The sequence below is a fragment of the Salvia splendens genome, chromosome 6, assembly GCF_004379255.2.
Source record: "Salvia splendens isolate huo1 chromosome 6, SspV2, whole genome shotgun sequence".
Lineage (NCBI taxonomy): Eukaryota > Viridiplantae > Streptophyta > Magnoliopsida > Lamiales > Lamiaceae > Salvia > Salvia splendens.
In genome coordinates, this window is record NC_056037.1 from 32,243,878 (window position 1) to 32,257,147 (window position 13,270).

Consider the following 13,270-nt stretch of genomic DNA (forward strand, 5'->3'; position numbering starts at 1 on the left):
CAAACCGCGGCTATAGCCGCGGCTAACCATAGTGGACACCCTCAGTGGCCCTTTCCAGCCACAAAGCACAGTCAAAACTTCATTTTTCACCTACGGCATTATATATCCAACCCCGACTTTTGCAATAAGAGTAACCTCATTTCATTTTTTAAAATTAAATTCATAATTCAAAATAAAATAACTAAAAATTGATAACTTAAAACCCTTAGCTATATAGTTCCTATATGTACATAGTTAAACTACGAATTAAAATTACATAACCTAAATGTTAAACTAAAAATAATCATAAAAATTTACAAAACTTTCTACTGGGGATTTCAGTATGAAAAAAAAAATTTAAAAATTGTAAAAGTACCAAAAACAAGCAAAACTCAAAGTCTAGAGCTTTTCCATGATATTTTTTCGACTAAAGTCCCAAAATGGTCCTTAACATATTGCGTTTTTTTTATTTTGGTCCAAAACATTATCTTTTGAATTATTCGGTCCCTCACATTTGAAATCGGATCACATTTGATCAATTTTGGACGGTTCCGTCAAATTTTTGACGGTTTTAATTACCGGGTCACAAATTCGTCACTAATCCGTCACTAACTGGGAGAAACTGATCCGTCACTAATTATATTGTTCTCTCATTTCTCTTACCCACTTCACAAATCCTTAATTAGTATTTTTAAGGGACAGAGGTAACTCTACATGTCGATGAAGGGTATGATGGAGCTCTCGAAGTAAAAGGATATCTCCATGTAGAAGTCCCGCATGCGGCGTAGGGCGGCGACAAGGTGCGGCAGGCGGCGGCGCCACTTGGACCAGTTGTTAAGGTGGCCGTGGTAGACGAGGATGGGCACGATCTCCTTGCAGCGGCGGAGGAGGGCCTCCTGGAGGGCATGCCACCCGACGGAGTTTTGGAGGTAGATGTTGGCCCCAGCGGCGGCCATGATGCGGGCGGATTCGACGTCGTTGAGGCGGACGGCGATGTGGAGGGGCGACTCCTTGAGGGGGTTGTTGCGGCGTTCGAGGACGGCCGAGATTTTCTCTGTGAGGTGCTCCTCGGCTATGGATTCGGCCTCGGTGTTGATGGTGTTGGCGTCGGAGAGCTTGGGAAGGGTGGAGACGATTTTGGTGAGGGCGGCGTGGTCTCGGGTGGCCACGGCGTAGTGGGCCGGGCTGTTGGCGTAGTCTTGTGGCTCCACGGGGGCGGTCACGAATGTAGGGGGCTTGGTTAATGGCTTTTTGATGATTTTTTTTCTATTGTGTGTAGATTTACTGAAATTTTTTAAATTTTTCGTCGTGTGAAAATGGATTTGTGCAGTGGGTAAGAGAAATGAGAGAACAATATAATTAGTGACGGATTTTGGGACGGATCAGTTTCTCCTAATTAGTGACGGATTTGTGACCCGGTAATTAAAACCGTCAAAAATTTGACGGAACCGTCCAAAATGGACCAAATGTGATCTAATTTCAAATGTGAGGGGCCGAATAATTCAAAAGATAATGTTTTAAACCAAAATAAAAAAACGCAATATGTTAAGGACTATTTTGGGACTTTAGTCTATTTTTTCTAGAATCAGCATTGGGCCAAGCTATCGGCCCGATCGTTAATTTAATTAAGAAGCGCCTTAAAGAGCCCAACTAGTAGTTCATGCCATTTTTACTTACATTTTTTTGGAAAACTATATATTCGTATACCTCCATAATCTAGGGGTTTTCTCTTCATCGAAACGCCCTCAACCTCAAGCTTGTAGCTGACCACTCTGGTACGCCGCCGTTGTTTCTGTACCTGTTCTGTTATTCGCGCATTGCATTGTGTTCATGTCATTAGGTTTCATTTCTTCAATGTATGTGTTGTATACGCAATTGATTTTGTACTATGTCAGCACAAATCATCAGCTCTCTGTGTATTCGTTTTGATTTGATTTATGGTTCATCTCTGCGAATTTTTCATTTTCTGCTGCATACTTTTGCCAAAACTGGTGGCTTACCTTGTAATTTATGAATCATTTTCCATGAAAAGCCGGTTATTTTTTATGTCTGCGTGATTTGATTGATTGTATGCTGAGCTCAATGCGATTGTCTATATTGCAATTATGTGAATTTGAAATAGTTAGTTTTAGTTTTTGTTTCTTATCTGTTTTTATGTTATAGGTTGAAGGAGGGTGAAAATGTCCCATAGGAAGTTCGAGCACCCGAGGCATGGTTCTCTTGGTTTCCTCCCAAGGAAGAGAGCTGCTCGCCACAGGGGAAAGGGTGCTGATTTATTTAGATTAAACTGAATTATTGCTTGAAATCTCTCTACAGGGATACTGCCATGCTTTGCACTCATTCTACTTTTGTATGGATAAAATATACTAAGCTTCTATCAGCCATTAGATCATCTCCACCATATGACTAAATATCGTAACTTCATATCCATTACATAGTAAATATAGAGTATATTGTTTGGAGATTGACTCTGCATATCAACGTAAGGGGGCCCCACTGAAAACTCTATTTTACTTTCAAATTGAAGTTGTGCTTGTAAATAATCTTATCTAAAAGCTAGAAGAACTATAACCGAGTCACTGAAGACAGTTTACATATATTGAAAGTAAAATTAATTTCATGTTTAGGCCAGGTATATGGTCAATGATGATAAGTCTAATTTTAAAGTGGAGTATACTGACATCTTTACTGCTATCCTATTTTCTTGATAGCTTAATACTGCATATACTAAGCCGCATAATGTGCTTGTTTATTTGTTTATCTTTCTTTCATATTTAGTCACCTTACTGCCATTTCCATATCATAGCTTGTATTTCTCTTGAACTTCTTGTTGGATAATGCAGTGAAGGCATTCCCTAAGGATGACCCAACCAAGCCTTGCAGCCTGACAGCCTTCCTGGGTTACAAGGCTGGCATGACCCACATTGTCAGAGATGTCGAGAAACCTGGATCAAGTAAATTACCTCCCTTATTAACATTGTTATACTTTTTCACACTGGCTTTCTAGATTGCTGACTTGATGTGCATATATTATACAGAGTAGAATAAATTTTAAACCATGTACCCTTCATAATGAAAAATAGGCTCTGCCAATGTATCATACAGCACAACCTTTATTTTTATCATTCCTGTTACCATTTTGTTTAGGGTTGCACATTTTAGTCTTATTCTCCTTGTGAAGTTTTCTGAAGCAGCATTTATACTAAAGAGCTAAAGGCTATTGAGTGTTATAGGAAACCTGGATCAAGTAAATTACCTCCCTTATTAACATTGTTATACTTTTTCACACTGGCTTTCTAGATTGCTGACTTGATGTGCATATATTATACAGAGTAGAATAAATTTTAAAACCATGTACCCTTCATAATGAAAAATAGGCTCTGCCAATGTATCATACAGCACAACCTTTATTTTTATCATTCCTGTTACCATTTTGTTTAGGGTTGCACATTTTAGTCTTATTCTCCTTGTGAAGTTTTCTGAAGCAGCATTTATACTAAAGAGCTAAAGGCTATTGAGTGTTATAGGTTAACTATTTTATTAAGATGCTTTTTGGTATGAAATTAAATGTGTTTCTGATGCATTATTTCTTGTGCATTCCTACTAACTTCTATTTGTATTGTCATTCCAGTGGTAAACATGCTCTATTATATTACCTAGAATCCACGTTTAACTAGGCTAAAGTTTTATTGGAAGCATGAAATGTGAATATTCTATATTCAAATAATTATTGCAGAACTTCACAAGAAGGAGACATGTGAAGCTGTCACCATGATTGAAACACCACCTATGGTAATTGTTGGTGTCGTTGGGTATGTGAAGACTCCTCGTGGTCTTCGCTGCCTGAATACAGTTTGGGCTCAGCACTTGAGTGAGGAGGTAAAGAGAAGGTTCTACAAGAATTGGTGCAAGTCAAAGAAGAAGGCATTTTCCAAATACTCGAAGAAGCTGGAGACTGATGAGGGGAAGAAAGACACCCAGGCACAGCTGGAAAAACTGAAGAAATATTCTTGTGTCATTCGTGTCCTGGCTCACACTCAGGTATAACTAATTTCCTTTTTTGGAAATTTTATTACTAATTATTTTGTTCACTAGATTTGACCATAAGTTTAATGTTGTCTATTGCTATTAAATATTGTACAGATAAGGAAAATGAAGGGATTGAAGCAAAAGAAGGCACACATGATGGAGATACAAGTGAATGGTGGAACTATAGCCCAGAAGGTTGATTTTGCATATGGTTTCTTTGAGAAACAGGTCCCCATTGATGCTGTTTTCCAAAAGGATGAGATGATTGACATTATTGGTGTCACCAAAGGTAAAGGGTATGAAGGTGTGGTTACACGATGGGGAGTCACCCGGCTTCCTCGCAAAACCCACAGGGGACTTCGTAAGGTCGCCTGTATTGGTGCATGGCATCCTGCTAGAGTTTCCTTCACAGTTGCTAGGGCTGGACAGAATGGATACCATCATCGAACTGAACTGAACAAAAAGATCTATAAGCTTGCCAAGGTTGGGAAAGAACACACAGCCTCCACTGAGTTTGACAGGTTCTAACACTAGCATCTTTGCAATTTGCATTGTATATACTTCCATCTGTCAATTCTTTAAGTAGGGATATAAATGCCTGTTCCATTTGAGTGCATGAATTTCTGTCTGTGTTTCCATTGATCTAGTTGATATTGGACACTAAATTTGATCATATCAGTTTAAACAAACAGACATTGTATGTTGATTGATTGCAGGACTGAGAAAGATATTACACCAATGGGTGGATTCCCTCACTATGGTGTAGTAAAGGATGATTACTTGATGATCAAAGGTGGGTGTGTGGGTCCTAAGAAAAGGGTTGTGACTCTTCGTCAATCTCTCCTCAAACAGACATCTCGTGTTGCCCTCGAGGAGATTAAGCTCAAGTTTGTGGATACCTCATCCAAGTTCGGACATGGACGTTTCCAGACCACCGAGGAGAAGCAGAAGTATTACGGTCGGGTCAAGGCCTAAATTATTTACTGAAAAGTATTTACAGTACATTATTTGCCTTCTATTGGTCGGCTCATTTTTGCACTAGTCTTAGATAGCTTAGTTTTATGCTCAACTTGTTCGGCGTGACAGTTTTTGAGAGTGACATTGTTGTATCGAGTTGTAATCTGATGATTGAATTTTCATTTTTTGCAAATTGCTTTTTAACCCAATTGTCGCATTGATTTTTCAACTTGCATGTTATGGCACCTGACATCAAAAAAATAAGGCAGCAGGAATGAGTTAAGTTGTGCGTTGAAACAAATATCATTGAATTATCAACTTTACACAAGAATACAAAATTTGCAGAAACCCCTCAGAGCTATTTCACAATCATCTCAATTTGCTTTCAACTTTGTGAGAATTCACTTTGTCAATTCTCCATCTCTGTCAAATTTTTTGAATATTTCTAGAGAGAGAAAATAAAGGGAGAAAGAGAAGGAAAAAAAAAGGTAGTGGTGGGAATATATATTAGACGCTGAGGCCGTCGAATCCACACTGCTTATATATTAGGGATTGCTTTCTTGGACTAATGGCAATTGTGCAATCCACCGACACCTATAATAACAAAATCAAATAAATTTATGTTCATCCACAGAGTTCCCATTTTGTTTAGGAGAAAGGAATGAATACAGATAATTAAAATTAGAAACAGTTAAAATGCAATTGTTTAACAAAACAATTAAACGAGAAAAGCGAAATGAAGAAAAATCCACGCACTTGACAGCAATATCGAGGGCATCATCACCCACGCTTGATTATTTTAGATGTCTTAGCTTTTGATATATCGTTGATTTCTTAAATATAAATAATTTACAAAAGTGCATAAATACATTAACTAAAAACACATAAGATTGCATGTGTATATATAAGAGGTGGTTTCCATGATAAAATAATATCAAGATACTTATAATCTATGATTGAGTTGTGATATTATTTTAGTTATAGGGTGTACAATCTAGGATTGAGTTATGAGATTGAATCTCATGAACCAAACACAGTACATATTTAATCCTAAGTAACAATCTTGCAAACGGAATAACCCTTATACTGCATTATCAAAAGCAAGTGAATATATATAGTACTCCCTCCGTTCCTTGTTAATAGATGTGTTTCTTTTCGGCACGGAGTTTAAGAATAGTGTGTTAAGTGGTTGGTGAATAAAGTAAGAGAGAATAAAGTAAGAGAGATGTAGAGAGAATAAAGTAAGAGAGGGGGTTACTTTTTACCAAATATAGAAATGACTCAATTAACTTGGAACTTCCAAAAATAGTAAAATGACTCTATTAACATGGAACGGAGGGAGTACTATATTGTACTGTAATTAAAGGAAGAAGATAAAAAAGAAAGCCGAATCTCAGTTACACGCATTTTTTGTTTTTTTACCAAAGAATAAAGATTACTACTCCGTACTACTACTTTTTTCAATTTCACAAACGTAAATTTTCCAAAATTCTGGAATTCTCCATCATCTTTAAGGACTGACAAATAACATAAATTAATGAAACCAAAGTTCATCATGCTACACAAAATCAACAAAAAAATTCATAGAGAAAGAAGAATAGATACACTCTCCTCCCAAACAAATATCAATATGTACTCCTAAATTTTAGTCTTTTTTATTTATATCAAGTGCTAAAATGCTAGACTCATTCTCCAACACTCCTATTTACACACATATTTCTCCAAAATAGCAAAGTTCAGAGTTGATTTAATAATGAGAGTGATGTGTACAGTTCCTGCAAAGGTAACAAACGTACCAATAATGACATTCATTATCTCAACAATAATGGCATTCACACTGACACTAGCATGGACTATTATGCCTATCAACTAAGCAGCAGATATATTTTGTTTTTTCATATCGCTACAATAGAACTCACATTATATATACCTCATCTTCATTTGTCCACAAATTCCTACTTATGTAATCATAAAACTTCAATTATGTAAAAGAATTACCGCCAGCGCATTTTAGCAGGAATGTGCGCACGCTAGCACACCGGAAGCCGACAAAAGCAAAGGAAAAAAGATTCTTTGAAAACTGATAACACAAACCAAGACCCCAAATTCCAAAATTCAAACACAAAATTGTTAAAAAGCTAAGAGTTAAACCCAAGCAAAATCATCTAAATTAAGCTAAATAATGAAATTAAAAAAAGAGTACTGTAAAATGCAAACCTGAACACCGGGTGAGGTTAAGCCGATGATCCGGATCTTGGCTCCGACGTCGCCGACGACCCGCAATTCGACCCGGTCGTTCAAGGAGGCGTCTCTGACCAAATCGGCGGCGTCGGCCTGGAGGAGGCTGACGCGGTCGACGACGATGATGGTCTCGATGCGGCGGACGCTGTGGGCGGGCTGGTAGAAGCCGGGGATGGTGCCGCGGCCGAGGGGGATGCCGCGGTACATGACGGTGAAGCGCGACTCGCCGTACTTGATCCCGACCTTGTTGTCGTTGGCGGCGGAGAAGACCATGCGGATGTCCAGCGACACGGCGGCGGAGGAGGCGGTGGTGGGGCTGATCCCCATGTAGTGCACGCCCACCTGCTGGAGGTCGAAGTCGGGCTTCTTCGGCTTCAGGGCGAGGACCACCACGAGGACGAGGGCCAGGGCGAGGAGGGCGAGGAAGGAGAAGAGGAGGAAGAGGCAGCAGCAGCAGCCGCGGAAGGAGGCGGAGGAGGAGTGGTGGTGGTTGGGGGCGGCGGAGGGAGGGTTTGGGCCGGTGATGGGTCGTGAGGTCATTTTAGGGATTTAGTTTTTTTTAATGAGGGAATTTGGGGAAATACTAATGATGGAAAGAGACCTACACCACAGCACCACCACCCACGACGGTGCCCACTGCTTTTGAGTTCTCGCTCGATCTCTCCTTTTTTGCTTGTTTTTCTTTTTTTTTTTTCAGGAGAGAGAGAGAGAGTGAGAGTGGGAATACAGAGTGACGATCTTTGCGTGAAAAGGAAATTACACTCCAAAGTGGACTTGGTATAATTAATACTTCTATCACCGCTTTAGACATTCTATTCAACAAGCTTTGATTATCTAAATAACTAATGTTCTAGTGTGTGATCATACTTAAATTATGATCGACTTCATCAAAGTCAAATACTTGTTGTTTTTTTTCCTTTTCTGCTCCATCCTTTTCATTAGAGCGATGTATAAAAAAGTGATGATTACTGAATTACGTAAATAGTACTAATAAAATAAAAAGGAAATATAATTATATACACTAAAAGAGAATAAAATGAAAGAAAGAATAAAGATTATCAATTACCAAACACAGAAATATACTAGTAGTATCACTTATCTTGGGATCTTTCAAAAATAAATATGAACCACTTATCTTGAAAGAGGAAGTAGTACATTATGTTTAGGTTTCTTATTAATGAACTAGAGATATGGTAATAATAAGAAAAATTATAAGAGTAGGTACTAATAAATAAAAAATATATGAAAAATTTAGTCGGATTCATGTTTAGGTCTAACTTCATATTGTTACCTCTTCGACTATTGCAAACTATGCTTTTTGATAAACTAAATATTCAATTTTGTTAAAATGTTTAGCTATTTTAATTTATAATTTAATTTTAGTATAATTGAGAAAAATAACTAACATTCAATCTCAACGTATCCTTCAGGTTCCAATGACAATTTGATTCGAATTATTTCTGGACATTTAACAACCAAACCTATAGTCAATTTGTTTAAATGACAATTATGATGAATTGAAGTACTTTTTGGGAACGCAATTTGGTAAACTTCTACTAATGCATATTCGTCATGTCACAAAAAAAACTAGTAGTATTATTAGAAACCAATGCAGTGAAATAATCACACAGTATCTTACAACTAGATTTAATTAAAAGTTTCATGGATGAAGCAGCACAGAGGACGTAAGACAAAGAACCTGGATCCTAATCATCCTTCCTAACAAACATAAAACACTGAGAGCGAAATACCAACACGAAATATAAGCATGGAGAAAATTTTGCGAGGAAACCTACTCATCCATCCTTCTTGTCCTCGGGTGGAATATTAGCTGTTTCTAGTTTCTCAGTTTCATCAACCCTTCCCCCATTATCATCGACACCCAGCACATCATCCATCATATCATCCTCTGCCACATTTATATCTTCCACGTCATCTTCATCTTCATTGTTACTTTGGCCAGGTATTTTTCTATTCTTGGGACCATGCTCAAGCTGATGGGTCTCTAGCTCTTTGTCCATTGTCTCCTGTAAGTTTGCCACACTGTTATTTGGCCTTCTACCTTTCCTCCCGTTTTGCCACCTTTCCAGTTCCTTGTCCACATTTGCAACATACTGGTCCAAAATTTGTTTCTGATATTGCGACAGTTCCTCTCTCCTAGCAGATTTCCACTCTTGAAACATCTGAGATAATAAATTGTATAAAGAAATAGTTCGCATGAATTTTTCATACACTTGACGTTACTAACACTTATCTTCAAAATAAGCCATGTGCATCGAAAAACAACTGGTACGTGAATTATAACGCTTAAAATAAGCTTCGACAAACACCCTCTAGATGTCGTTTGAAGAGTAACAGGGAAAGAGCTGCATTTTTCAGTTAAACGTGATTCTCTAGTTTAAACTCATGCATCAAAGTGGGATGAACTTACTTTTTCTTTCTGCTGCTCAATCAAAGTTGGATCCTGATCCAGAGGCTTGGCAAACGAGTAATAGATCGGAGGTTCAGCCTTAGTCCTGAAAGATTCACAAGCACAAGAAATAAATAAGGAACGTCAGAGCATATTAAAATGAAATTCATGGGTTTAACACCAAAATCCAAAACAGAAACTTGGGTCATAAGCTGCTTCAATTGTCTGCACATAAGTGAACACTTATCTTGAAGTCAATAAAATTGTGAATATGGACACTTTTGGACCAGAAATAGACATAACCTGCACCAAAGTGACAGTAAAGCAGTTAGGATTTTATCATTCTTAAACCGCAATAAGCAACTTATATCCATTCAGAAATGACATGCCTTATGAAATTTCCAAGTTTTTTATGGTGCTCACTCCACCGAAGAAACAGCAATTCCATATTCTTTTCCTCTGCCTTTGCAGCTATACGTGCTCTGAGGGTCTGATAGAACAGGGGAAAGTAATAACAATAATCAGAAACTGAGCTCATGCAGCAGTTCAGCAAACAACATAGGCCATTAGGCCTTCATAGTAAAAATAGTACTACAAAGGTTTGAGTAATATGCAAGAGAAACATACCAAATCTCTCTTTCGCTTTTCCGCAATCTGTTCACGCTCTTGTAGCCTCAGTTTTTCACTTTCTTCACGTGCCCGTTGCTCAGCCTACAAAAGAATACGAATTCTTTTTTAAATTCATGTGGAATAATTTCTCTACAGTTCAGTTACATTTGGTTTCCAATACAAGCATCTGCCATCTTATTCTGAAGTTTTATGCAATCCTCAACAATATACTGAATGAATAGAAGAGAAAAAAGCACTTCTTAATTTAGTAAATTAAAATCTGTTTGGAGCTCTAGAGGTGAAATATGTATTTGAAAGGTACAATTCTCTTCTTTATTTTTTCTTCAATAAACAGACAATTGTTAGCACATTCCATAATCCATTTCTTTACCATGTAAAACTGTTCGCTCACATTTGTTTGAAAGTGTCCTCAGAAAATTAGCCAAATCCAACTCCAAGCAGCGCTTATAACTTACAGAATCAGTAGTGTCTAGTCACCAGTCAAATATATGAGAAATTTTTCAATCTAAGCTAGTAACCATGACAACCTCATTGCCACCACGGTAATCTTACAATTATTACATGAAGAATTGAAGATGTAGATAAGCTAGAAGATAAAGGCCAAAGTAAAATCAATCTCACCCTTTTCAGAGAATCAGATCTTCTCATGTATGCCTCCGTGCCGGATAGTTTCACGTCCTCTTTCCTGAACCTCTGGATAAGCATCAAACAATAGAATATCCAATCCAGGCATTAGTTAAGCTAGCATGAATTTATTTTTTTTTAAGATAGCTTCTCAATGCATGTTCCAATAACTAGTCTCTCCTTCCCCAAGAGAAAGAGACAGCACACTAATTTCCCCCAATTCACTCATAGACCAAGAGAAATCCAAGATTATTCTAATATAATAGTACTAAACAAAGTAACAAACTCAGATGTATGAAGCTCAATGGTATTCTAAATTTTAACAGCAGTTTTCTTTTAACAGTATTAGTTAAATTAGCCCAGTTTGACATGACTTTCTCATCACTATGTCACGTTCATGTAATAAAATATATATTTTTTACTCAATATATCCAAATAGCAGCACCATTAGATGGGAGATCCTTCACCAGAGACTTCAGAACCTTAGAAATTTCTGGGTGAGGGTAAAAAAGTAATATTTAATATCTTCTCATACAAAGGTAATAGGACATCAAGTAACAAAAAAGGCAAATTCGCCTAATCTTAGTTCTAAAAGACAGGAAATTGTATGTCATAAAGTCTGAGACTTCAAGACGTGATCACAGAATGTAGATGCGCACAGAGAACACAACCAAAGCAATCTAAAAAATGTAAAGGAAGACATTGCCTCAAAACTATTGGTAGATGCAAACTAAATGAGAAGCTATGAGCATGTAAGAGCATAGCAAGCAACTCATCACGTAAAAATAAAATGAAATGTTACAGAGAGTGAGAAATGGAAATAACATACCTCTAATGTACCAAGAAGCTGGCCAAGCATCCTCTTATTCCTGCTGACCGAACTAGGGTCCTCATCCTTAGGCAACACCCTTGGCACGTGTTCAGCAGGAGGTGTTTCAAAATCCTAAATAATCACATACAGCAAGTGAAAAGTTTGAAATTAACTAGACATTCTAAACATGAGACAAGTTCAATCCACAACTTCAAATGAAAAAGGAATTCTAATATACCATTTTCGACGGCTGCTGACTACCAACCCTCTGAGACCAATTAGAGGCCTTTCTCTCACCCTGCCTTCCATTGGTATTTACAGCATCTCCTGTATCAAGTGCTACTTCTTTCTCTTCCACGTCAATCCCAGCTTCAGGACCACCTTCGATAATCTCCCCATCCTCAACCTTTAGAGAGAAATAAAATACACGATTCAAGCTAGAAATTATATTGCAGAACATTAATAATATCGTATACAAGAGTAAGGAATGATTGAAAAATATTTTCTACTTCGAGCTCATTGTCGTTCATTCATTTTCATCCCAATTCAGAAACTTCACTCGTTTAATTGTAAACACCAAAACATTAAATTTGAAATTTCAGAGGATTCCACCTTCACAACAGCTGAAGAGAGTCGCCTTTTTGCTGGAGGCTGGTCGTCAGCATCATTCCTGTCCGCCTAAACAATAAACAATTCGCTGATTAAGAAATGGATAAGGAAAATTAGCACCGAGCAGCGACGGAGAGATGGGGAAATTTACAGGTCGAACAAAGCCACGTTGCCGGTTGCCATTGGCGGCAAAATTGCGTGGTCCGGCACCCGTTAAGCCACCGCGGCGAATACCCCTGGGATCTCGTAGCCGCTCTGTAATCTGTCGCCCCAGGAAAAATTAGGGTTTAGTGCGAAGATTGAATAAGCAGAAATTGTAAGGTATTCCTGAGCAGATATATGGATAAATGTAAATACAAAGATGTACCTCCCGCTGTTGGCAGCGGAGTTCATCGATTTCTTTCCGAAGCTCTGCCTCTGTCTTCTCGGCCACCACCGTGCTGGCCATTATCTATGTGTGTGTGTATGTGCGCGCGCGCGACCAAGAAAGAGAGAGAGCTGTGCGCTGCTGCAAAACCCCCGCAAACCAGACCTATGACCTAAGCTGTGTACTTTACACACTTCTTTTCTTTTTCTATTATTATTAGAATACTTCATTATTTTCAAATATTAAATGGAGTATTTAAATACTACTACTAATATTCTTGTTGAAATCGTAGTAATAACATTTTAAAATCATAGTTAACCAATAATGTGATTTTCTACTTTTAAGTTTTGTTCTTTCATAAGTATAATCGTTGATAGTGTGATTGATAGCCCGATCTTGTGAATGATTTGATGCGAATCATACGTGAAAATATATAAAAGGGAATGTAATTCAAGAAAAATGTAGATATACATATACTGTTTCATAAATAGAATTGAAAATAATTTTGGTGATAGGACCAAAATGATACCACATTCGTCCCTTAAATTTGATCACACTTTGACCGGATACGAGTTTTATTAAATACTACTGATATAATACAAAGTGAGTTGAA

The 13,270-nt window shown here is 37.7% G+C and overlaps 3 protein-coding genes across 4 annotated transcripts; 1 reads left to right on the top strand and 2 right to left on the bottom strand.

The window, feature by feature from the left end:
• The first annotated feature begins 1,646 nt into the window (after nucleotides 1-1,646).
• LOC121809969 (60S ribosomal protein L3-1-like) lies at nucleotides 1,647-5,174 on the top strand. Its single transcript, XM_042210832.1, has 6 exons — nucleotides 1,647-1,754; nucleotides 2,143-2,244; nucleotides 2,823-2,933; nucleotides 3,716-4,020; nucleotides 4,123-4,529; nucleotides 4,725-5,174. Exons 2-6 carry the CDS (start codon nucleotides 2,160-2,162, stop codon nucleotides 4,981-4,983), a joined length of 1,167 nt encoding a protein of 388 aa, XP_042066766.1. The 5' UTR covers nucleotides 1,647-1,754; nucleotides 2,143-2,159; the 3' UTR covers nucleotides 4,984-5,174.
• Nucleotides 5,175-5,240: 66 nt separating this feature from the next.
• Nucleotides 5,241-7,999, bottom strand: LOC121806486. 2 transcript variants are annotated; one of them, XM_042206544.1, is made up of 2 exons: nucleotides 7,183-7,992; nucleotides 5,241-5,559 (listed from the first exon to the last, which is right to left on the bottom strand). In XM_042206544.1, the coding sequence occupies exons 1-2, from the start codon at nucleotides 7,744-7,746 to the stop codon at nucleotides 5,473-5,475; spliced, it is 651 nt and encodes a 216-aa protein (XP_042062478.1). In that variant the 5' UTR covers nucleotides 7,747-7,992; the 3' UTR covers nucleotides 5,241-5,472. The 2 variants fall into 2 exon arrangements, with proteins under 2 accessions (XP_042062478.1, XP_042062479.1); XM_042206545.1 differs by lacking the exon at nucleotides 5,241-5,559 and adding an exon at nucleotides 6,229-6,740 and having other exon boundaries at nucleotides 7,183-7,999.
• Nucleotides 8,000-8,779: 780 nt separating this feature from the next.
• On the bottom strand, nucleotides 8,780-12,847 carry LOC121808461 (pinin-like). The gene is made up of 10 exons (XM_042208971.1): nucleotides 12,658-12,847; nucleotides 12,442-12,552; nucleotides 12,294-12,359; nucleotides 11,920-12,087; nucleotides 11,700-11,813; nucleotides 10,868-10,939; nucleotides 10,244-10,327; nucleotides 10,006-10,106; nucleotides 9,638-9,722; nucleotides 8,780-9,389 (listed from the first exon to the last, which is right to left on the bottom strand). The coding sequence occupies exons 1-10, from the start codon at nucleotides 12,736-12,738 to the stop codon at nucleotides 9,003-9,005; spliced, it is 1,269 nt and encodes a 422-aa protein (XP_042064905.1). The 5' UTR covers nucleotides 12,739-12,847; the 3' UTR covers nucleotides 8,780-9,002.
• Nucleotides 12,848-13,270: the final 423 nt, after the last annotated feature.

Bases quoted from the DNA above. Each gene is read 5' to 3' on its own strand.
- LOC121809969 (XM_042210832.1), top strand. From the start codon at position 2,160: ATGTCCCATAGGAAGTTCGAGCACCCGAGGCATGGTTCTCTTGGTTTC. The intron at 2,245-2,822 runs GTGCTGATTTAT...TGGATAATGCAG, and splicing joins TGCTCGCCACAGGGGAAAGG to TGAAGGCATTCCCTAAGGAT. The intron at 2,934-3,715 runs GTAAATTACCTC...TAATTATTGCAG, and splicing joins TGTCGAGAAACCTGGATCAA to AACTTCACAAGAAGGAGACA.
- LOC121806486 (XM_042206544.1), bottom strand. From the start codon at position 7,746: ATGACCTCACGACCCATCACCGGCCCAAACCCTCCCTCCGCCGCCCCC. The intron at 5,560-7,182 runs GTTTGCATTTTA...TTGTTATTATAG, and splicing joins TAACCTCACCCGGTGTTCAG to GTGTCGGTGGATTGCACAAT.
- LOC121808461 (XM_042208971.1), bottom strand. From the start codon at position 12,738: ATGGCCAGCACGGTGGTGGCCGAGAAGACAGAGGCAGAGCTTCGGAAA. The intron at 10,940-11,699 runs GTATGTTATTTC...ATGCTTATCCAG, and splicing joins AGCTTCTTGGTACATTAGAG to AGGTTCAGGAAAGAGGACGT. The intron at 9,390-9,637 runs GTAAGTTCATCC...TTATTATCTCAG, and splicing joins TTGAGCAGCAGAAAGAAAAA to ATGTTTCAAGAGTGGAAATC.